Source organism: Protopterus annectens, chromosome 10.part0 (assembly GCF_019279795.1).
Source record: "Protopterus annectens isolate FY-2018-M chromosome 10.part0, PAN1.0, whole genome shotgun sequence".
NCBI lineage: Eukaryota > Metazoa > Chordata > Ceratodontiformes > Protopteridae > Protopterus > Protopterus annectens.
Genome location: NC_056744.1, coordinates 1,757,374,047 through 1,757,397,641, shown reverse-complemented (window position 1 = coordinate 1,757,397,641; position 23,595 = coordinate 1,757,374,047). Strand labels below are relative to the sequence as shown.

At 35.2% G+C, this 23,595-nt stretch overlaps 1 protein-coding gene across 2 annotated transcripts in view; it reads right to left on the bottom strand.

The window, feature by feature from the left end:
• Positions 1–23,595, bottom strand: part of LOC122813983 (programmed cell death 1 ligand 1-like) — a 211,629-nt gene that overhangs the window by 108,341 nt on the left and 79,693 nt on the right. For both annotated transcript variants that reach the window (XM_044086550.1, XM_044086551.1), the window contains exon 3: positions 19,521–19,589. In XM_044086550.1, coding sequence (XP_043942485.1) covers positions 19,521–19,589 — 69 coding nt within the window. The remainder of the gene's footprint in view (positions 1–19,520; positions 19,590–23,595) is intronic.

The window sequence follows — 23,595 nt, the reverse complement described above, 5'->3', positions numbered from 1 at the left end:
TTGAGGGAACCAAAGAAAGTTAAGTAAAATACTGTTTATTTGTTTAAAAATTTTTTTTTGGAGGGGGGATTAAAATCAGGGATTGTGTATAAAATAAAACCTTGGGTAAAATAAACATTTTTATCAATGTGAGTCTATCCTCCATGGTAAAAAAAAAACATTTTATTCTAATTGTTAATTAACTTAGGAATAGTGTTTAACAGAATAGTATAATTTTAAACTACTGTCTCTTTCCAGGTAGATTGTATACTAATTCCTAAATACAAGGCTGAAATATGCATATCCACAGCTAGTGGGATTTGGCTTTATTGGCCTGAAATTGTCCAGTAAAACAGCAAAAAAAGCTATGGACATTCAGAATTGCCAGTGAGCTGAAACACCTGATGTTCATAAGGATAATTTGCATATATCCCATGTGCCTCTGATACAAGAGGTTTGGGAGGTCACTCAGTGGAAGTTCTAGCTTTGCTGGAGTTTTCATTTTGTTTTTGCTGATTGCTTTTTCAGTGACCTGCTCACTCATTGTTTTAGTTTGTTGTTTGGGATATTTTTGCAGTGATCCTAATGATAATAGACATCAGCTGGGTATAACAGCCCTGTGTTTCTAATGCTTAGTCAAACACTCTGCTTGTGCTGTGCTGATGAGGTCATAACAAGGTCAAAATATGCATATTCACAGCTAGTGGGTTTGGCTTTATTGGCCTGAAATTGCCCAGTAAAACAGTAAAACAAGCCATGGGCATTCAGAATTGCCAATGAGCTGAAACACCTGATGTTCATAAGGATCATTTGCATATATCCCATGTGCCTCTGATAGAAGAGGTTAGGGAGCTCCTCAGTGGAAGGTCTAGCTTTGCTGGAGTTTTCATTTTGTTTTTTACTAATTCCCAAATATTGTATTGTTTTATTTTCCCAAGTAAAGTTTCTATAGACTTTAAGTTTTTATTAATTTTTTTATTGATTAATAATGTTTAGTTTTATTTTGACTGAATTTTAGTCCTGAAATCTTTTCAAAATAATGTATTGACTCAATGATATGATGTAAAGAAGAATCTATATCTTCACTTGTTAAAAGGATATCATCTGCAAACAGTTGAATTTTAGAACAATGTTCACTATTTGAAGAAAATACCTTTATATTAATATTATTTCTTATATAATTAGCAAAAGGTTCTATTGACAGTGCAAACAATAAGGGTGATAATGGACAGCCTTGTTTTGTCCCTTTTGAAATTTTAAATGATGACAATAAATATGACCCAATTTTAACGTAGGCTTGGGAATCATTATATAAACTTAGTATTAAATTTATAAAGTCTAGAGAAAAATTTTAGCCTTTAAGTATTTTTTGCAAATAAGTCCAGCTAATAGAATCAAAAGCTTGATCAATATCCAAACTAATAATGGAAAGTTGCTTTTTGGTTTTATTAGCAATGTCAATCAATGATAATAATTTAATGATATTATCTTGAACTTTTCTATGTAAAATAAAACCTGTTTGATCATAGTCTATTAAATAAGGTAGAATCTTATTCAATCTCTTAGCCAATATAGACATAAAGATTTTATAATCGATAGGTCTATAGGAGGAACAAAGTTGAGAATTTTTGCCTTGTTTTAAAATAGGGGAAGTCAAGGAATATTTCCAAGAAGGGGGACTTTTCAATTCATTTATAATCACTGAGAATGCATTTAACAGAATTTTTAAAGTTGAATCTGGGAGAATTTTATACGTTTCTGAGATAATTCCATCCAAACCTGGGGCTTTATTATTTTTCAAATTTTTGATTTGGTCTTTCAGTTCCATTAATGAAATTGTTTTATCTAATATCTCATTTTGTTGTTTTGATATTCTATTTATAATATTGTTTTGAATAAATGTATCAATTATATATTTATTCTCTAGAGGGATATTTTATCATTAATTGATTTATATTTTCTAAATGCATCTAAAATACCTTTTAGATCAGTTGTTTTTTTTCCTGTGGAATTATTATCTGTGCAGTTAATTTCATTGATACAATTGAAATTATTAACTTGTTTGGTCCTAATTGCTAACTATGCATATGTTTAGGATTTACATAATAAGATTGTAGCTTAAGTCTTTCTAGGTTAATTGTAACTTTATGATTCAATATTTCAGCATATTTTTGGTTTAAACTTAATAGTTCTGAATGGGTAACCTTATCATTAGGTTTTAATTTTGATTTTAATAGCTATTCTAGTCTGTAATTCTAATAACTCCCTATCATATTCTTTTCTCTTTAGTAAATACCATTTTTATTCTACCATAAAGGAAAGCTTTTAATGCATCCCATAGTATGATGTAATCTACTTCACCATTATTATTAAACTCCAAAATAATGTTTACTTTATTTAAAACCCAATCTTTAAAACCTTTAATTTTTATTATATAGGATGGAATCCTTTACAAAAAAATTAAATCATCATTTCTTAAAGTAATATTGAAAATAAGGACTTTATGATCAGAAAGTGGGCATGCCATAATTAAGACATCTTCTAGTTTGGAGTATAAGTTATTAGAAATAAATAATTTATCTATGTTTGTTTGGGTTCCAAATCTAAATGAGTAGTGAGTATAATTAAGGGAATATCACTAAGATTCATTGAGGTTATATAATGATTCACTTTTTTTAGACTATGCTGTTATTTTAGGTTTATTACCCCTGGAGGTGTCTCTGTCAGATAATAAACAGTTAAAACCTCCAGCTAATATGATTTCACCTCTAGCATGGAAAGTTATAGTGTCTAAGTATTTCTCTACATGTTTTGTACCTAGACCAGGTATCCGAAAATAATTAATTAAAGTATAACACTTCTTATTGATTTCTAATACTACCAAACATAGCATTCCCTCTTTATTAGAAAATATATTAAGTATTTTAGGCATTGTGAGAGATTTTTTTCCATAATATGAGGGTACCCCTCCTTTTACTTCTATAACAAGAGTCAGCAATAATTGAAAAAAACATTAAATGACAATTTATCTAAATCATTTTTAGTAGATGTATCTCTTGTAGGAATATAATATTTACTTTTTGCATTTTAATAAGTTTAAGTAAGCTAGCTTTTTTCATGCTGTTATTAAGGCCATTGACATTAAGTGAAAGACACTTATATGCTAGCATGAGGGTGTGATAAAATTAGAACATCTGTAAAATGGTTTTACATGCATTGATTTACAACAGTGTTTTAAACAACTTATCATGGATGAAACAGACTTTTTAACTTTTGAATTTTGAAACAAACTTTTATATACAACTACACACATGGAACAAAGTGTTCCTGGTTTGATTAATTGATTAATCAAACCATCCACCATCTACATCTTACACACCAAAAATGTTATCATTAGCTTCTGCCATATATACAAGATAAAACATTCAACAGACTCTGTGCAGGCCAGTCTTATTTTTAATAAGAAAACTAGTAACCCATTCTGTTACAAAACTAAAGTTGAGTATTTTCAAAAACGCGTTCCCATCTATTCTAATGAGAAAAGTATTTAAATACATTACAATGAAATCTGATATGAAGATTTGTGAACTTATTTAGACTTATGTAGAAAGGAGAGAAAAACAGCATTAATTCCATTTAATATCTTAGTCATGTATTGATCAATCATATGTAGCAAAGTAATGAAACAGAGAAATATTGATTTTTATATAGATTCAATATACTTGTAGGGCAGTCTCACTAATTGAGATCTTATTTCATTAAAAGAGTACAGATGTTTAGAATCAATGAGGCTGCCTCCTCAAATATTTAAGTTATTAGTGGACTTCCTCTAAATACGATTGTAGGCCCTATTTTCTTTGTGGTAACTACTTGTTACTTATCAAAGCCAGTGTCAAAGGCTCCCTAATTACCAGTGCCGCAAAAGTTTTCATTTATGGACCTGTCATTAAGTTCCAGTAAAATGAAATAATCTTTCATTCATATCTGAAACAAACTAAACATTTTATATCAGAGCCATAGTTTAGTGTCTGGCATCAAAAAATGAACTATAGTATCTCTATGTCAGTCTAGTGACCCTGGTAACAGTGTCATCAATAAAACCTCCTAAAATTTGCTTCACTACTCAAAAAATTCTAGTTTGGATAGTATGGAATTTCATGTTTAAATCAGTAATGCTTGACTACTGACCTTCTGTTAAATCCGTAACTGTTGTGTCTATTTTTAATTAAGGGTTTTACCAGTAACATAAAATTTCATAATTATTTAGATTAACTTAAGTATAACATTCATGAAAGCTGTACGTAATTCTGTGTTGCTACTGTTTAGTGTTCCCTTCTATAATAGCACAACCTGCATCATATAAAGTCTCTATGCTTATATAGATACATGATTGAGAGAAGTGAGGTAAACAACAAACACTCAATTCATAGTTTATACCAACTTCTATGTCTAGTATGAGTGTGAGTCATGATGTATTATGTGGAACGGGACATATATTTTATGACTGTAACTTTAATGTAGGCTCCATGTTTGCTGATTACAATGTAACTAGGTAATGTCTTCAACTATCCAGTACAATAAACTACTGTGTTAACAAAATCTATAGAACACATGAAGTTTGTAACTCTGTTAAAGAGCTATATATAAAGCTCCCAGAAGTCAGCTTGGCTCATTCTACAACTACTTTTGTGACAATTGAACTCCACCTGTGTAAAAGAGAGTGCATGTCTTGCTGTATTTTGATGAATAGTATATAAATTATATATGATTTATATGTGTAAGTGTATAGGTAGGAATGCTCTTACCTAGAACTGTAAAAAATTAGAGCAATGATCTCCTTCCCCTTTCTCCGCTTTTCTCTTCCTGCTGTCTTTATTATCTTCTAATATGTAGGAAGATTCCCCCATTACCATTATGCAAAGCATTTATACTTAACTCAATCTGTCACACATCAGCCCCTAGCCTGTGTTTGGTTCTAGGTTTAATGTTACATGAGCAAGTTTTTCCTTTACAATTTGAAAAAAAGTTTTGTCATAAATCTAATACGGCAACACAAAATTGATGAACCATCAGAGAATTTCCTAGTATAACTGCAAACAGATAAAGGTACTGATAAAACAATGATCACATCAGTCTGCTGTCCATCTAGGGCACTTTGTGTTCAATTCTAGACTCATCCTCAGAAGGGAATGTTTGTGTTATGAGGTAATGAATAAGGACATAAGTGCTGACTGATTATGGATGTCTAGGGATGAAAGACTAGGATGGTTACAAGTACCACAATGACAAAATCAAATCAGAAAGATTCAGTAGAATACCACAGAAATTGCATCTTACCAGCAAACTCTTCACATAAAATTCCCCTCATTCTGGGCCTTTTCAAAGAATTTTCAACATACAACTCCACTTATCTGATTGTGAAGTCTTGAAGGAAAATGCTCCCTATGCTCTTGATCTCATCTGCTGTACTATATATCTAACCAAAGTATCATTCAAAACATTTGGTATTGATAAAGGACAATTATACAAAACTACAAGCAAAATTTAGAGATCAGAGAAAAGTGAGGGTATTAAGTAATGGTCTCTTTCAGAATTTTCAGTGTACTTGCAGGAATACAAATACAATATTGGGACCAGTTGACACAAACCTATGACAGTAGCTCACTGACTATGCCTTGTTACATTCGGTATCATGAATAGTGGCTCAAATATGAAGCAGCAGGACAGTTCTATAAGATGCATGAACAGAAAAAGGCTTCTGCCAGAGCTGGCTTCCTGTTATACTTTAATACTTATAACCTGATGATGCAGGTGTTCTAATTATGACCAGCTCCTGTCATACAGTGTTATTTACTCACACGATGGCTATATATTAGATCCAGCTATCCTATGCCTTTGAATGAGTCTTCAGGTTATATATAGGCATGTCCATCCCTATTACATCTACCTACACCATCAGCATCAGTATGCAGGAACACAAATGTTTACATACATGTGCCAGAACAAGCCAACTATCTTGTATATCCATAGCTCATTATTCACTTTGTTATGCAACGGTCTATTCATTTAATTAATTATATAAATGAATAATGTGTTTAGAAGGTTTAATCCACATCTCTTTTGACATGGCTACATCATTGTTGAATATTTATATAGATATTGTGAAGCCCAGAAATGTTCTCTTCTACTCAGACATTTGTGAACATTAAAGAGACATTTAATAAACTCTGTTTTGTCACTACTTTTTCTTTTTCCGCTTTTCTTTCCCCTTTCTTCCCTGTTTTTCCTTTTTATTTTCTCTTCTTTTCTTTCTTTTATCTTCACCTTTTAACAAACAAGACCTAGAATTACATTATTCAATAAAGACTTCAGAACTGCTAGCAGTTTTGACTCCTTAACTGACACATCTGGAGTTGAGCTAATTTAACTTATTGATGAAGGCAGTTTCTCCAGCCCAGCAATATATGTTAAGGAGATAGCCAGTACTGAAAAATCATGAGATGTCATCCAGCCAGAGGAAAACATTTCTACAGTCAAAGTGTCCCCATAGGACTTACATGAACTGTGACCAAGTGGATCACCATTTTTTTTTTTTTGCCATTTTATTAAGTTCTCCACTAGTGCGGAAAGGCAGGATGGAGTGATGTTGAGGCTGTGGTAGCCCACATACTGCTGGTTTCTGGTAATGCAATTTGTATTTTCCATGAGGGTTGTTTTATGAGGATTATTTCAGTGTTAATTCCTTGGATGGGTAGCCTTTCTTCCTCTAGGTTTTTTCCCGTGGGTACTACACTATTTCCGAAGGTATTTCGCTATTTGCCTATAATTATAAAAGATATTCTCTAGCAGTACCTGTCCCTTCAAATAATCTAGTTATTCTTCTGCTAGTCTGGCTAGTCACTATAGTCAGTATGTCTGGTGGTGTCATTACAAAGTAGCATCACAGAGTAGGATGGAAGGTGATGTGTTCATACCACCACTATTCACTTGACCCGGGTAAAAAAAAAATTAGAAGAATCAGCTGGAATATCAAGGGAATGGCAACCTTTCCAAAATCTAATGCACTTCTAAAACAGATTAAGAAAGATGGGGTCCATTTCACTTTATTGCAAGAAACCAGGGTTAAATTATCTCATGCAAGCAGAATTTTCTCTAACTAGTGCAGGCAATATCATGTGCCCTATGCCACTTCCTCTAAGTGGAATGTAGTCACTTTTATTAGTAAGCACATGAGTACACAAGCTGGGAGAGCCATCATAAATTCATAGACAGGTAGTTGGTTGATTTTAATATTTCTTACTCCTTTGACATGTTATTACTAACCAATATGTGTCATCTAAAGAAGATGACCCAAAGACGATACAATACATTAGAATGTATATTGACTCATATAGTTTTTTCCCCTCCTTATCCTTTAAAAATTAGTATTAAATAAAAATAACTATTTTCTCTTCCTCTAATTCTGGCTGCTCTGCGTAGGGTCAAAGGTCACCAGTGGCTTCTTTAACTTGCCGTTCGTAGTTAGATGTGGCAAACTCAACAAAACTCATTTTAAAACAGATCGTGAGCTTAAAACAACTCGTGAATGACTTTTGAATATATTGAGGTGGGACAAACAAGCAGAAATAACTGCTTTAAGCTAAAAAGAGCTTGGGCCTGTACCATAAAAATGACACCTATCCGGGGCCAAGAAAGTGCAGATAATTACCAAAACAAATTAAATAAGAAACAAACACCTAAGCCTCAGCCTTCTCTTTAAATAAAATTCCCCACAGCTTTCCACATTCTCTATCTAGAAGATATTAGAAGATACATCAACACAACACCACCAAATAAATAAATGACACACACTCAACCGCAGCAACAGCCTGGGCAGACATCCTTAATATAGCTACATAAAAATATGCATATGCATAATTTTGTTAAGATCATCATATTTACAGTTTTCTTCAGCTATAGTGTCACGTTACTTAATGTACCCTTCCAACCACACACACAAAGTAAGACAGTCTATGGATATCTCTATTATGACTGGATTTTTCAAGTACTTTTAAAACTTACTAAAAGCAGTAATATGAATATACACTTTTTATATTTACAACATCTGATAGAAAGGAGGAGGATAGCTAAAACTCATTAAAGGAATAAGAGAGTTGAAATGACAGAATATAGAGGTGCTATACTTAAAGGGAGGAGAAAAAACACAGCTGAAAGGTTTAAAACTTTTTAGAAGTGAGAAAGAGAAGAAAGAATAATAACATTTACCTTCCTAGCATCACCTAAGCATAAACGCTGAAGAATAAAAAATATTTAGTGTCCATAAATATTAGAATCATAAATCATGTTAATTTTTCTTTTAGTTATTTTGTTGGCTCCTTCTTTAATAGACCATCCATTTTTATAGCATGTCTCTTCAGACTCTGTGCAGGCCAGTCCATTTCTTCTACATCGGTTAATATTTTTTTCTTTTCAATAAAGTCTATTGCTTCCTGTAAAGAATTAAAGATCTTCTCGCCATCAGTCAGTTGTATTTTTATTCTGGCTGGAAACAATACTTGTGCTTTTATATTGGACTTTTTTAGGGATTTTATTAAAGGAATATATTATTTTCTTATTAATGTTATTTCCATTTATTTTGACAGGAGGATTTGTCCAAGCTGTTTCTAACATCAAGTTTTTGTCCTGGGTGGACAAAAATGTAATTATTATAGATCTAGGAGTGGAGGATTCACTAAAAGATTCAGGTTTTGACAAAGACCAGTGGTCTCTCTTGATACCAAATGAGAAAGATTCAGGCAGGTTTAAAGGACTATAATGGGGTTCTATTATTAAATGCACAACTTCTCTGTCCTTTTTCTCCCTATTTACTGTCTCTGCTATAAATAGACAATGATACAACATTTAAAATATTTTAAATTGACTGTTTCTCTCCACTAGAACAGTACCTTACTGTACTGTGTTGGTTTCACTTTCAAAAAACTTTTGCCCCACCCAGGAAAAGTTTGCAGTTCACTGATGTCATCAAGGCCACTGGAAATAGGTAGTTTTCTGGTCATTTTCCTCCCCAAACTGACATCACCATGACCGTCCTAAAAACCCACCCATGCTGTGATGTCACAGCTCCCTGGTCCTTCCCCTATCTATACAGAAAGTAAAGGCTAGAACAAGGAAACTACATGAGTCAAGTCTCCTGCTGTGAGCTGTTAATCACAGCAGGTAACAGCTCAAATTACCCTCAGCACTTTGACAGCTAGGGAAGTTAGGTGTGAAGGGTGATTGGAAATGAGTCAAACTAGTACAAATTCAGGTTTCACAAAAGAGTACAGTTTAGCCATTTTAAAAAGAAGCAGCAATAAAAAGCACTTTGAAAGTTTGTTCTGTGGCATTTGCACTGTATATTTTCTATAATGGATTGTAGCTCCCTTTTCATCACACTGTCCTGATGTGAGTTCTTCGAGTTACTCATAACTGAATTACTTGTAAGACCCTCTGACAGGAAAAACAAAACATTTTCTTCAGAAATCAAGAACTAACTAATCAGGCCTTTCTTCTAAGAGGAATTAATACTTTTTTCTCGACAAAATAATAAAAATTCCTGTCAGAATAATAAAATAAAGGCAGAGCTAAAATGCTGCGCTGTTAGCTGTTTGGCATCTTAGCCACACCCCTTCCTTAATTAGATTTTTGATGGAGGTGTCTATTGAATTAAACTCTGAATGTAAGGAAAGAGGAGACTTCTTTTATAGCTTTAGATTAATAGATGTTAGTGCATTTTATTCACTTCTTATGCAGATCAGTAAACTAATGCCGAAGGAACTTTTTTAGCCATGACCCAGGTCAAAGGCAAATGTATTGACACTATTGAATGTATGTGAAATATCTAAGCATTTAATTATAAAAATGACTGAGGGGCATTTTAAGTTCAGCAGGGTACACCGAGTAAATATTACAGGTCAACTAAAATATCTCCTCTGTAATGAAAATAAAACAATATTGCAGCATCCTCGGTTGCAAATTCAGGACTCATTTCAAGAGGTATATGTTGTACTTAGTTACTTTCTAGATTTGTGTTTCACCTTGTAAGTTGTTGGAATGCTGCAGGTTTTGTTCCCTCAATGTATTCCTTCTATGGCATTAAGCATGTGTATTTAGTTAAATAAATGTGCTTTATTATTTTTGCTTGCACCCTTAGACTAATCTGCATTACGTTATTAGTGCTTTAAAAATGTTAAAGTAGTTGTATCATTTTTATCATGCACATACTGTACATTCCCAGGAATTAAACGTGGCCAAACAGAAGGCAGGCAGCAGCACCATTCCGTTTGTACTTGCCCATCTTGTCATTTGAAGATCTTCCATAGAGGTCAGGATAGTTTGGAAAGTACTCACTTTACCGTGCTCTGTTTTTATACATTTTATGCTTTTTTTATTAATAAAGTAAGAGTTAATTTGCACCTTTGTTTTCTCGTATGACATGCAAACTGTTGTGTTTTTAATATAGTTTGTTCTGGGCTGTAAAATATGTTACTCGCAGCTGTAAGAATCACAAACATATTTTCAGGATATAAATCATTCATAGCTCGTTACCACAATAAGGATGTTTTCTCATAAGATTTCATGCAGCCTGATGTAATTGGTAACCTTATATTAATTTGGCTGACTGCCTTTACAAGAAGGGAAGCCCATAAAAATTCTATGTTAAGTCATCAGCATAATTTAATAATAACTGCTAGTGAATGTCTCATATTATTTGAAAATAGGGTTATCCCTTTTCAGTGAACAAGATGAACATGCTATTATGTTAACAACTTAGGACAAACCTTTTGTAGGATGTCTCTGCAATACTCCTAGCTAAATGAAAACAAAATCACTGTCCAGCTACATAGATGTGCAAAGTAATATTAGAAATTCTCTAGATGACTACTGCCTTGTTTAGAAGTCTTGGCATAGCAATTAAACAAATGTTCTCTTTAGGAATTACATTCTACTGAAATTGTGTTGATAAGCACACACTCCTTTTTTGTAATTTTACAAATACATCATGTCCTTTAAGAGATTTGCATTCTTCTGGGCTGTCCTACCTTGAGCAGTGCTTAGGTAGAAAATCTAAGTTTGTCAGTGGCCATATTTCAGGATCACATTATCAGTAATCATTGCAGTCTCTGCATTACTTGGAATATTATCAGCATCTACACATGCTTCAATTAAATATCATTACAACAAATACTTTCATGACAATGCACTATGACTGACTGAATGCAGTACCCTGGGACGTACTAGTTATCTGTGCTACTCAGATCTATCCTCTGTAGCTGTTCGACATGCGAAAAATCGTTTTGTTGACTTTATGTTCCCTATCACCATCTCTAGTCTCTGTAATGGCCTTTGTTATACCTTACCATAAATCCATCTTAAGATATGTCATTCAGGAAAGCCTTTTTTATCATTATGTAATAGGCCTGCAGTTGCAACCAGGCCATCACCCAATGTCAATAAACTCCTATAACTTTTCTTTCACTTTGATATATTGCATGTTATTTGCCCTATCATTAATTATTAATGCTTTTAAATTTATTGTTTAGAACCTCGTTTCTGATAAACATTCTTGCTTAGACTATTGAATGCCTAATTTTTGTTTATGTTCAAATTATATTATTTGTGATATTTCCTTCAGACAGAGTCACTGCAACAGGAAATCATAACATTTAGGGTTATACTCACCTGATTGGGTCATATCCTGTCCAGTAATTGTAAAGGCACTGATTTCCTCCTTTTCTGTAGGTACCAGTACAGGTCTCACACTGAAATGTTCTGGCACAGGCATGTGGCTGATTCATTTTATATACTGTCTAGGTGCATATTCATTTCAAGTCTTCTCTCAGTTTTGAATGGTACACATTTCCCAGTTTGCCAGAAGGAAAGCATTTGTGCCAGTTCTGTTTCTGAGTTATTTTAGTGGTTCTTTTATGATTTGATTTACTTGTTTCTTTGATATTTTGTATTTAATTACCAATGATTAAGACAGTTAATAAGTGTAAATATGGCAGACAAATATCTGCTAAGGCTTCCACTCTCAGTGTCCCTATTTTTTACAGAGACCATATTATCAATGACCATAAATACTGGGGAAACATTAAGCAGGCTACCAGATTAATAAGGCAGAAGGTTTTGTCGGCATTCTTCACAGAAAAAAATGTCTTGGGTCACTAGAGAAAAAAATCTAAAAAAGTGCTTGGTGTAGTCTTTGAAAAAAGAAAAAGTTAACAATTTGAAGGCTGAATATATGAAGAAAAGAGTTTCATCTTCTACATAGTCTAGGCCTTCTCCACCTTAGTTTTCCATCACTAAGGCTGGCATTTACATGTTTGCAGAATCCCAATGCCAGGCAATCAAAGCTGGCTGTATTTGTGCCATGAGACCCCTGACTGATGTTGGTACTTGTGTATAAAATCAAAGTGGCATCTTCACTGGTACTGATGTCAGATCAGGAGTTAGTCTTCCCCAGGGTTATATCAGAAGTAAAGGACCTGAACTGAGGTTTTGGGAATGATCCTGAAGATCTGCATCAGTCTAAGGGTGTCTGTTCTTATAGGTTCATAGGTTCATACTAGGCTATCTGCCCTAAGGCATTTACAAGCCTAGCCAGAGTGTGTTTGGCTTTCGCCACCCTCTGAACTGATTTCACTGTGCCCTTTTAAGGTTAGTCTACTGTGCCTCTGTGTAGAAGTGACACAGAAGTAATCCCCGGGGTAAACCTACGATCTCCCATCCACTCATCAAGATTCCTCTTGAAGAGAGTCAGTGAGGGGCTCTGCCTAACATGGACTGGGATTCTATTCCAGAGCAAAGGGAGCCTCTGGGTTATGAATCTGTCCCTCCAGCATGTCCTATTTATTTCTGTGCTGAGGTTCAAGTCCCTTGAGCGCGTAGCTCTAAGGGATTTGGATTTTATGAGGTGGAGCATGCTCATTAATTCCGGGTTGAACATGGCTTTATACGTCAGGCATAGATCGCCTCTAAGTAGGCGGAATACAACTGAGTAGAGCTGGAGTTTCTTTAACCGAGCAGCATATGGCATCTGTTTGAGTCCCATGATCCTCTTTGTGAGGTACTTTTGGGGTCTTTCTAGTTGCTGCAGGTGTTAGGTAAGGTACATCCCAAATGGGGCATTGTATTCAATTATGGGTCCTGTGTGTGTATAATATCAGTCTAAGGCTGTCTGTTATCAGACTGTACACAGTCTGTCCTGTGTGTATAATATCAGTCTAAGGCTGTCTGTTATCAGACTGTAGGCATAGTCTGTCCTGTGTGTCTATAATAGACAGTATGTTGGCAGAAGAAATTATTTAGATTTCTTCTGATAAATCTTTGGCTCTCACATAGGCCAGTGTTTAGACCGATGTACTCTACACTATTACTCATACTTGCTAAGGCTTAACAGAAAATACAGAGCATTCTTTGTCTTTATCAGTAACAAATGTCAGTGCTGTATGAAAATGCAACATATATCCCCACAATTCATTATTTCTAAACATAAAGATTCTTTCTCACTACCCTTAAGATGTTGTTGTTGTCTTTCGGCTTTTCCCGGTTACGGGTCGCCACAGTGGGACTCCGGTCTGCTAATGATTGGCAGTAGATTTTCACGAAAGCCGAGGTGCCAGCTTGACGTTCAATCTTCACCGAAGGCACGCCCATTATGCATGCCTTTTGAATGCCCACCCAACCGCGGGGAGGACATGCAGACTCCACACAGAAGACACTCCCCGCACTCCAGCCGAGAATTGAGCGGGAGAACCTCTTGCTGTGAGGCAACAACGCTACCGCTGCACCACCGCGGCTGTCACTACCCTTAAGATATTAATTTAAAAAAACACTGTTACTTTCATAGCGAAAAAATTACACTTGGCCTGCCAAATCCCTTTCATTTCTTAAGTGAAGGTTTTTTGAAATGCCAAAAATGACAGAATATTTTTTGGGAGAGTTCTCACCACATTAGAGAACTATTCTAAGGTATATCAGCAGAGAACTGTGCCACATAGTTTACAACCCTAACAGACACATAACTTCATTCAGCCACGTCATAATTTGAGCTGATAATTAGGCATTTGTAATGCCCACTCATATCTGAGGTCCTGCCCTTCCTTGGAACCATTTAGATACTGTTCAGGACATAACTTTGGATAACAGCAATTTATGTCTTATGAGTTCTGAAGCTATATTAGCATAGGCTAATTATACAAATGTACCAATTAAATGTCAAAGAGTTAGTATTTGACAGTAATGCAAAGGAAACAATACTGTAGAATGATGGCTGAAATACTCACTGCAAATTATATAATCTTAAAGTGCTGTTTAATGCAAAGTATATTCATTTGGCACCTCGGTCATTCAGACACAGACACACACACACACACACACACACACACACACACACACACACACACACACACACACACGTTAATGTGATCTGCACAAGTATTTCATAATAACTAAAAAAGTTAAATTAAGAATACCTGACATTAGAACTTTCATTACTATTAATAAACGGTCTACAGAAATAATTTATGTTTAACAGATTTTGCAGAACTTCCTCCATACTTCTCCCTCTAACCCACATAAGTGGTTAAACCCTATAAATAATTTCTGCAGTCTGGTAAAGCACCTTAAATGTACTCGGGTCACAGAGGCTGAAGAGTCATATGCACCTGGAAAGAATGAGCTTGTGATTTAAAAAAAACATAGTTTAACACTCCATTTCACGACTTTGCAGTGGCCTAATGGTTAAGGTGTTTACCTTACAAACAGAAGGTGCAGGGTTTGAGTCTCACAAAGGATAATTGGCTAAGCTCACAAGGGTAGTTAGCTTAATACTAACCTATGAACTTATATGGAGGAGGTTGGCATAGTGGTTAAGGTGTTTACCTTACAACCACAAGGTGCAAGGTTTGATTCTCACATGGGGTAACTGGTTAGGCTTAAAATAGTCCACAAGGGCAGTTAGCCTAGTACTAACTTATAAACTGTGTTCATGCTACTATGCATAACTTTAGGGGATGGGAGGGTGGCCTAATGGTTAAGGTGTTTGCCTCACAAACACAAGGTACAGAGTTTGAGCCTCACAAGGTATAATTGGCTAGGCTTAAAATGGCTCGCAAGGGCAGTTAGCCTAGTACTAACCTATAAACATAATAAATGTTTATTTGCATTGCTGTAGTCATTTTCTCTATTGGTATGTTGCAACTATTGATCTTTAAAAAGAAACTGCCTCAAAGTTGGATGCTAAACTCTAATATGTAGTAGATTACTATTTACAACTGAAACAGACTACTTGCAAAGCTAACAAAACAGTGGTATTGATTCACACCGAATCATTTCTGGTACTTCCCCTTGTACAAATCTATAAAATGCATGAATATTGAGTTTCCGATTATGATAATTATCATAAAGCATTGCTAGAAACCATTTAGATGACTGTAGCCCTTGCGGTCAAATATGGTATAGTCGTTATTACAATTAAATACAAAGCATTTAGCATCTTAGAGATATTGGTTTGATTCCCACACCTGGTGCATACATCATCAGGATAATCAAGCCATGTCTGAAAATAAGTTCATGGGTTCATCTGTAAAGAAATGATTTACTACTTTTTAAGAAGACTTATTCCTGAATCCCATATCAGCATTACTTTTTGAAAGAGTTTAATGACTGACCTATCTGATAATATTCCATAATTTTGGAATGCACTGTGCAGTGTATCTTTCACTTTTTATATTATTGATATTTATTTTACGTTTTATGTCCTCTGATATAGTGTTAAGTCCCCACTGATGTGGTCCAAACACAGACTTTTAAAAAGAAAAGAATCAGGCATTGTCTTGCCAATCAGGCTGAGGTCAATAAAGACTAATCTATAAAAATAAACAAGATAATGCCAGTTTTTGAAGCCTTTCTGAATATTCTAATATCTCCAGCTCCCTCTACACACACACACACACACACACACACACACACACACACACATATATATATATATATATATATATATATATATATATATATATATATATATATATATATTTCCTCCTGTAAGGAGTCATTCTGCCTTTTGCAGTACTTTTAGATAGATTGTGTAAAGGTTATCAAATATAGCACCGTGTTTAATAATGGTTTAGATCAGTGAGATATAACGTGGTATAATGTGGTACAATGAGCTCCCTGGAGTGCTTAACCTTGCCCTGGCTGACTGGACGGGCTACAGTATATACTTTTTAGCTTTGATAGGTACACACTTGTCTACATTTAAATTGTTGCCTGTTATTGCCTGTACACCCTTAATGACAGTGTCGAATTTTATAAGTGGACAATTTATTCTGTAATCATAATTCAAAGCCTGTTTACCAAGTGTCATAATGTTACATATATTATCCTTAAATGTGAGAATGTTACTATTACCCAGGGTGCTTATTTTTGCAGACCATTGTGGCATTACATTACATGGGTCTATATTATAAGTGCAAAACTCCTTTTCAGCGAATACGAAAACATAGGCACATATAGCGTGAACCATGAAAACACCAAACGTCCTAAACCACGAAATTTGAAATGTCGAATCGTCATAGTTGGCCCTTCTGTGGTATAGCTCCTTAAGGTAAATGTGCAATAGTTACAGACCTTAGGGTTAGGGTATGGGTTAAGGTAAGTGCATAGATAGTAATGTATGCAAGGTTTACTATAGGGTCAGAAGTAGGGTTTTGTTAAGTGTATGTATATGGATTATTTATTATTTATTTTGTTTGGGTATAGCTCCTTAAGGTAAGTGTGCAGTAGTTACGGACCTTAGGATTAGGATCCAGGTTAAGGTAAGTGCTTACATGGTAGTATATGCAAGCTTTACTTTAGGGTTAGAAGTAGGGTTTTGTTTAGTGTATGAATGTGGTTTATTTATTTTGTTTGGGTAGGTAGTATGTAGCGGGTGGTGGGGTTGGCCAACTATGACGAATCGAGACTTTGAATTTCGCGGTTTAGGACGTTTGGCGTTTTCACGGTTAGCGCAATATGTGTTGATGTTTTCATATTAGCTGAAAAGGAGTTTTGCGCTTATAATATAGACCCCCAGTACACAATTTGAAGTCATCAACATACTTGGTAATCCATAGTCCATTTCTCGCTTTTTGCCTAAGAATGGTTAAAAAAAAGTGGACACAATATATTATCTTGTGGGAGAGCACTGGTAACCACTGTGGTACTAGGTAAATACTGCCTTCACTTGTTATGGCCTGTTACGTAGTCTTGTGGGAGAGCACTGGTAACCACTGTGGTAATAGGTAACTACTGCCTTCACTTGTTATGGCCTGCTGCATAGTCTTGTGGGAGAGCACTGGTAACCACTGTGGTAATAGGTAACTACTGCCTTCACTTGTTATGGCCTGTTACATAGTCTTGTGGGAGAGCACTGGTAACCACTGTGGTAATAGGTAACTACTGCCTTCACTTGTTATGGCCTGTTACATAGTCTTGTGGGAGAGCACTGGTAACCACTGTGGTAATAGGTAACTACTACCTTCACTTGTTATGGCCTGTTACTTAGTCTTGTGGGAGAGCACTGGTAACCACTGTGGTAATAGGTAACTACTGCCTTCACTTGTTATGGTCTGTTACATAGTCTTGTGGGAGAGCACTAGTAACCACTGTGGTAATAGGTAACTACTGCCTTCACTTGTTATGGCCTGTTACATAGTCTTGTGGGAGAGCACTGGTAACCACTGTGGTAATAGGTAACTACTGCCTTCACTTGTTATGGCCTGTTACATAGTCTTGTGGGAGAGCACTGGTAACCACTGTGGTAATAGGTAACTTCTGCCTTCACTTGTTATGGCCTGTTACATAGTCTTGTGGGAGAGCACTGGTAACCACTGCAGTAATAGGTAACTACTGTCTTCACTTGTTATGGCCTGTTACATAGTCTTGTGGGAGAGCACTGGTAACCACTGTGGTAATAGGTAACTACTGCCTTCACTTGTTATGGCCTGTTACATAGTCTTGTGGGAGAGCACTGGTAACCACTGTGGTAATAGGTAACTACTGCCTTCACTTGTAATGGTCTGCTGCATAGTCTTGTGGGTGAGCATTGGTAACCACTGTGGTAATAGGTAACTACTGCCTTCACTTGTTATGGCCTGCTACATAGTCTTGTGGGAGAGCACTGGTAACCACTGTGGTAATAGGTAACTACTGCCTTCACTTGTTATGGCCTGTTACATAGTCTTGTGGGAGAGCACTGGTAACCACTGTGGTAGTAAGTAACTACTGCTTTCACTTGTTATTGCCTGCTACATAGTCTTGTGGGAGAGCACTGGTAACCACTGTGGTAATAGGTAACTACTGCCTTCACTTGTTATGGCCTGCTACATAGTCCTGTGGGAGAGCACTGGTAACCACTGTGGTAATAGGTACCTACTACCTTCACTTGTTATGGTCTGTTGCTTATCCAGTATTTTAAGCATTATATTACTCACGGATTAACATTTATTTAGTATATTAATTATTCCCTGCTGTCATCCATGAAACTCAGTACACAAGATAAGCTCTTCATCAAGTGGAACTACTACTTCTCAACATTCAAAAGGCAAGAGTCCACTTTCTATAACCACACCATTCCACATCTAACAGAATTAGGTTCCCTGCATTATTTTGGATAAGCTTCATTAGGACTATTTTCCCTGACGTTTACATAGCTGGTCAGGCGGATGGGTGTAAAAATTGCCTTGGTCTGATGTAACCCCTGCTGCCATTTGAGAATTGGTACCACTACAGCATATGGCCATAGGTCGCAAACATGCCCACATGCCAACATGTTATTTAACATGACTTTCCCCTGATTCTATGGAGGAAACCATTGGGTATATTGTCTGTTCTTAGGGAACTTGATTTTTTTTTATTTTGCTTGTAGTTGTAGTAATCATGTCTGTAGTTACATAAGGGGTGTCTCCCCTTGTGTCTATAGCACTTTGGCATGTTTCTTTGCTTATTGTGAAGTATGCACAACATTTTTTTTATTAATCTGTTTATTGTATCTTATGGCTGTATGATTACTTGACTGTTTTTTTGATAGCATTACATTTCAATGTTTTTCCTTTTCCATTTTTCAGTTTTTTTATGTAACTAAAGAATAAGTTATTATTTGTTCTGCCTGTGAAGCCAATATAACATTGTTAGATCTGGAAGATTCAATAAGAAAATTATGTAGTTTCTAAACTTTATTTAGTCGAGACTGTTTTTACATCTATGATAATTTTTGTGACCTAAGAAGTATTTCTTATTTCTGTAGTATATAGAATTAAATTATATTTAGGATGTGTTACCTGCCATTAATGAATAACTACAATTTATAAATAAATCCAAACAAAGTGTCTGCTTTCTAAATTGGATTACAGGTTAAGATGGACAAATAAAGTAAGCTTCAGGTTTGCTATGCTGTAATAAACTGTAGAAAAACTGTATTTAAGGTAAGATTACTGTGGATATAACCATATTCTTACCTGTTGAAACATGTTCCACTTCTATGACTTCTGTGGGAATGAATGTGGGTTTTGTGGTGACTGGAGGATCTGCAAGACAGAATAAAACAACATTACTTTGCAGAAAGAAAAATCATTTACAGATGTAAATTATCATTTTTTCAGATTCAAGACAACTAAAATGCAATGGGCAATGACCTAAGACATAAACCAAATATACAATTCTTTCAACACCTAGTCATGCTAAGCATCATGAAAATTTACTTTTTGTTTTTATTTGTGCATTTGTGTTGTTTATATGGAATTATCACTTCTGGCATTACCCATTTTCAATCAATTCCTAGCAGAAATGCTCCACTTAAAAAGCATGACACACTACAGCAACATAAAGTTTACAGATTGATATAATAACAATATAGTACACATAAGGTGAACAGCCGAGAAAAATACATATGAATTGTATAGATCAATGTAAAAGCACAGCACACAGATAGTTGACTTTCGGTACAGCAATCAGGTCATTGTATACAATGCATTAGGATAGATGTACTGATGTTAAACATCAGTTATGTATACTTTTATCCAGGTAACCATTGTCCTAGCCCTTTTTAAAGCTTACAGTGGTGATATTAGCCACCACAAATATGTTTATTCTTTCTGTAATTGTTAAAAAAGAGCTTTAAATCTATGTCTAATTTATTTATTTGAACAGTATTTATGCGTTACAATTTATTTATCGTGCATGTTTCAGTGTAATGCATATGTGTAATGCATTTCTACATCTGTTTATCACTATATTATGCTTCTGGCCAAGGCCAGAGCTGAAAAAAGGTCTTTTAACAATCTAACACACAAAAGTTGAACCAACTAAAACACCAAAACAATAACAAGTTAAAAAACTTGTTGCAGCACCGGAAAACAGCTCACTTGAGAAGATTACGTTTATTGCACATTGCAACTTGTTGAGCACTTTTGTTCCTTAAAACCAAAACTTCATCAGAACAAACATAATAATTGTTAAAGCCAACATTTAAAATATCTTGTCCAGTCATATGACTAAAGTAAACCAAGCAATACATTCTCATCATGAATAATTAATCACAATTACATAGCTAAGCACAGTAGTATACAATCCTATACATACTAATTTGTAATGACATTTGTAATGATATTTAAAAATTGTTAAAACCATTTTAGAATATATAATGTTTCAGTTTTAAAAACTGTTGACTGAACACATTTAATTTAATCCCGGATAATTCATTGCATTAAGAAACAATTGCCATCTTAATTCATGACGTTCTTTCAATTTCCTTTTTGTTTTTTTTCAACATAAAACTGGGGTATATATGAACATCTTTATGAAATGAGATGTAATAAGAGCACTAATGCACTAACAAGTCATACTGAGGACAGACCTACTAACAAATGCTGACCTGAGCTATAAATACATTCTGCTCAAAATCAGAATGGCATCACTTCTAGCAGACTTCCTGTTGTGTCTTCTCCTTGTAGTTTTAACAGGTAAATGTGATCAGCAGACACCTTATCTGCACCTCTGCCTCTGCTGGAGCTATTGCTAAAGAGCATGGAAGTGATGAGGCTGAGGGGGGTGGCTCATTATGACTTTCACACTCAGTCATTCTGCCATCAGTGTCATTCACTGCTTCTTCAATACAGGTAATTTGCTCAGAATGTTTTTTAATTACCTCATTAAGTAAGTGCAGTTGTTTTCTGCTGTCTTCTTTTATATTATCTATTTTGTTCTCCAACTAAAAAAGTTAAATTAAGAATACCTGACATTAGAACTTTCATTACTATTAATAAATGGTCTACAGAAATAATTTATGTTTAACAGATTTTGCAGAACTTCCTCCATACTTCTCCCTCTAACCCACATAAGTGGTTAAACCCTATAAATAATTTCTGCAGTCTGGTAAAGCACCTTAAATGTACTCGGGTCACAGAGGCTGAAGAGTCATATGCGCCTGGAAAGAATGAGCTTGTGATTTAAAAAAAACATAGTTTAACACTCCATTTCACAACTTTGCAGTGGCCTAATGGTTAAGGTGTTTGTCTTACAAACACAAGGTGCAGAGTTTGAGTCTCACAAAGGATAATTGGTTAAGCTCACAAGGGCAGTTAGCTTAATACTAACCTATGAACTTATATGGAGGAGGTTGGCATAGTGGTTAAGGTGTTGACCTTCCAGCCACAAGGTGCAAGGTTTGATTCTCACATGGGGTAACTGGTTAGGCTTAAAAAGTCCACAAGGGCAGTTAGCCTAGTACTAACTTATAAACTGTGTTTGTGCTACTATGCATAACTTTTTATTCAAAGTTCCTGTATATTTGCTATAATGGATTGTAGCTTCTTTTTCATCACACTGTCCTGATGTGAGTTCTTCGAGTTACTCATAACTGAATTACTTGTAAGACCTTCTGACAGGAAAAACAAAACATTTTCTTCAGAAATCAAGAACTAACTAATCAGGCCTTTCTTCTAAGAGGAATTAACACTTTTTTCTCAGCAAAATAATACAAATTCCTGTCAGAATAATAAAATAAAGGCAGAGCTAAAATTCTGTGCTGTTAGCTGTTTGGCATCTTAGCCACACCCCCTCCTTAATTAGATTTTTGATGGTGGTGTCTATTGAATTAAACTCTGAATGTAAGGAAAGAGGAGACTTCTTTTATAGCTTTAGATTAATATAGCAATAACCCATGCCTGGGTGTGGGTAATGCGGGATTTACCCACGGTTGGCGTGGTTTGGTCCCGGGACCAAACAAAGACAACCGTGGGTAAATCCCGCATTACCCACACCCAGAAGTGGGTTATTGCTATTATACTATGACATTATTTAAGAAAAGAAATAATTACTTTTCTTAAATAATGGCATTGTATAATGCCTCTTTGCTGCCCTTCCGCAGCTGTCTGGTATCCGCGGCAGTTCTGATGTACTGCGCATGCCTACGCAGTACATCAGAGCTGTGGCCAAAAGCAATGGAGAAAGCAAGATCTCCGTTGCTTTTTACTGTTTTGCTATGTTAAACCCATTTAACATAGCGAAACAGTAAAAAGCAATGGAGATCTTGCTTTCTCGTTAAACTGTCTCGCTATGTTAAATGGGTTTAACATAGCGAGACAGCATTAAAATAAGCAACGGCTCCGTTTCTTATTTTAAAGCTGTCTCGCTATGTTAAACCCATTTAACATAGCGACGAGACAGGTTTAAAAAAAAAGCAACGGAGAAAGCAAGATCTCCGTTGCTTTTTACACACTGTGTCGCTATGTTAAAGGAGTTTAACATAGCGAGACAGCTTTAAAAAAAAGCAACGGAGATCTCTGTTGCTTTTTTTAAACCTGTGTCGCTATGTTAAACTCTTTTAACATAGCAAGACAGTGTTTTAAAAGAGACTTATACTGATGGAAAAAGTCCGGGCGACCGGACCTTTTTCCATTAGTATAAGTTGATTTACAACGTGCACGCTGGCCAATCAGCATGCACGTTTTGGAATATTAATGGGGGGTCATGGTATAATAGATGTTATTGCATTTTATTCACTTCTTATGCAGATCAGTGAACTAATGCTGAAGGAACTTTTTTAGCCATGACCCAGGTCAAAGGCAAATGTATTGACACTATTGAATGTATGTGAAATATCTAAGCATTTAATTATAAAAATGACTGAGGGGCACTTTAAGTTCAGCAGGGTACACCGAGTAAATATTACAGGTCAACTAAACTATCTCCTCTGTAATGAAAATAAAACAATATTGCAGCATCCTCTGTTGCAAATTCAGGACTTATTTCAAGAAGTATATGTTGTACTTAGTTACTCTCTAGATTTGTGTTTCACCTTGTAAGTTGTTGGAGTGCTGCAGGTTTTGTTACCTCAATGTATTCCTTCTATGGCATTAAGCATGTGTATTTAGTTAAATAAATGTACTTTATTATTTTTTGCTTGCACCCTTAGACTAATCTGCATTACTTTATTAGTGCTTTAAACATTTTAAAGTAGTTGTATTGTTTTTATCATGCACATACTGTATATCCCCCAGGAATTAAACGTGGCCAAACAGAAGGCAGGCAGCA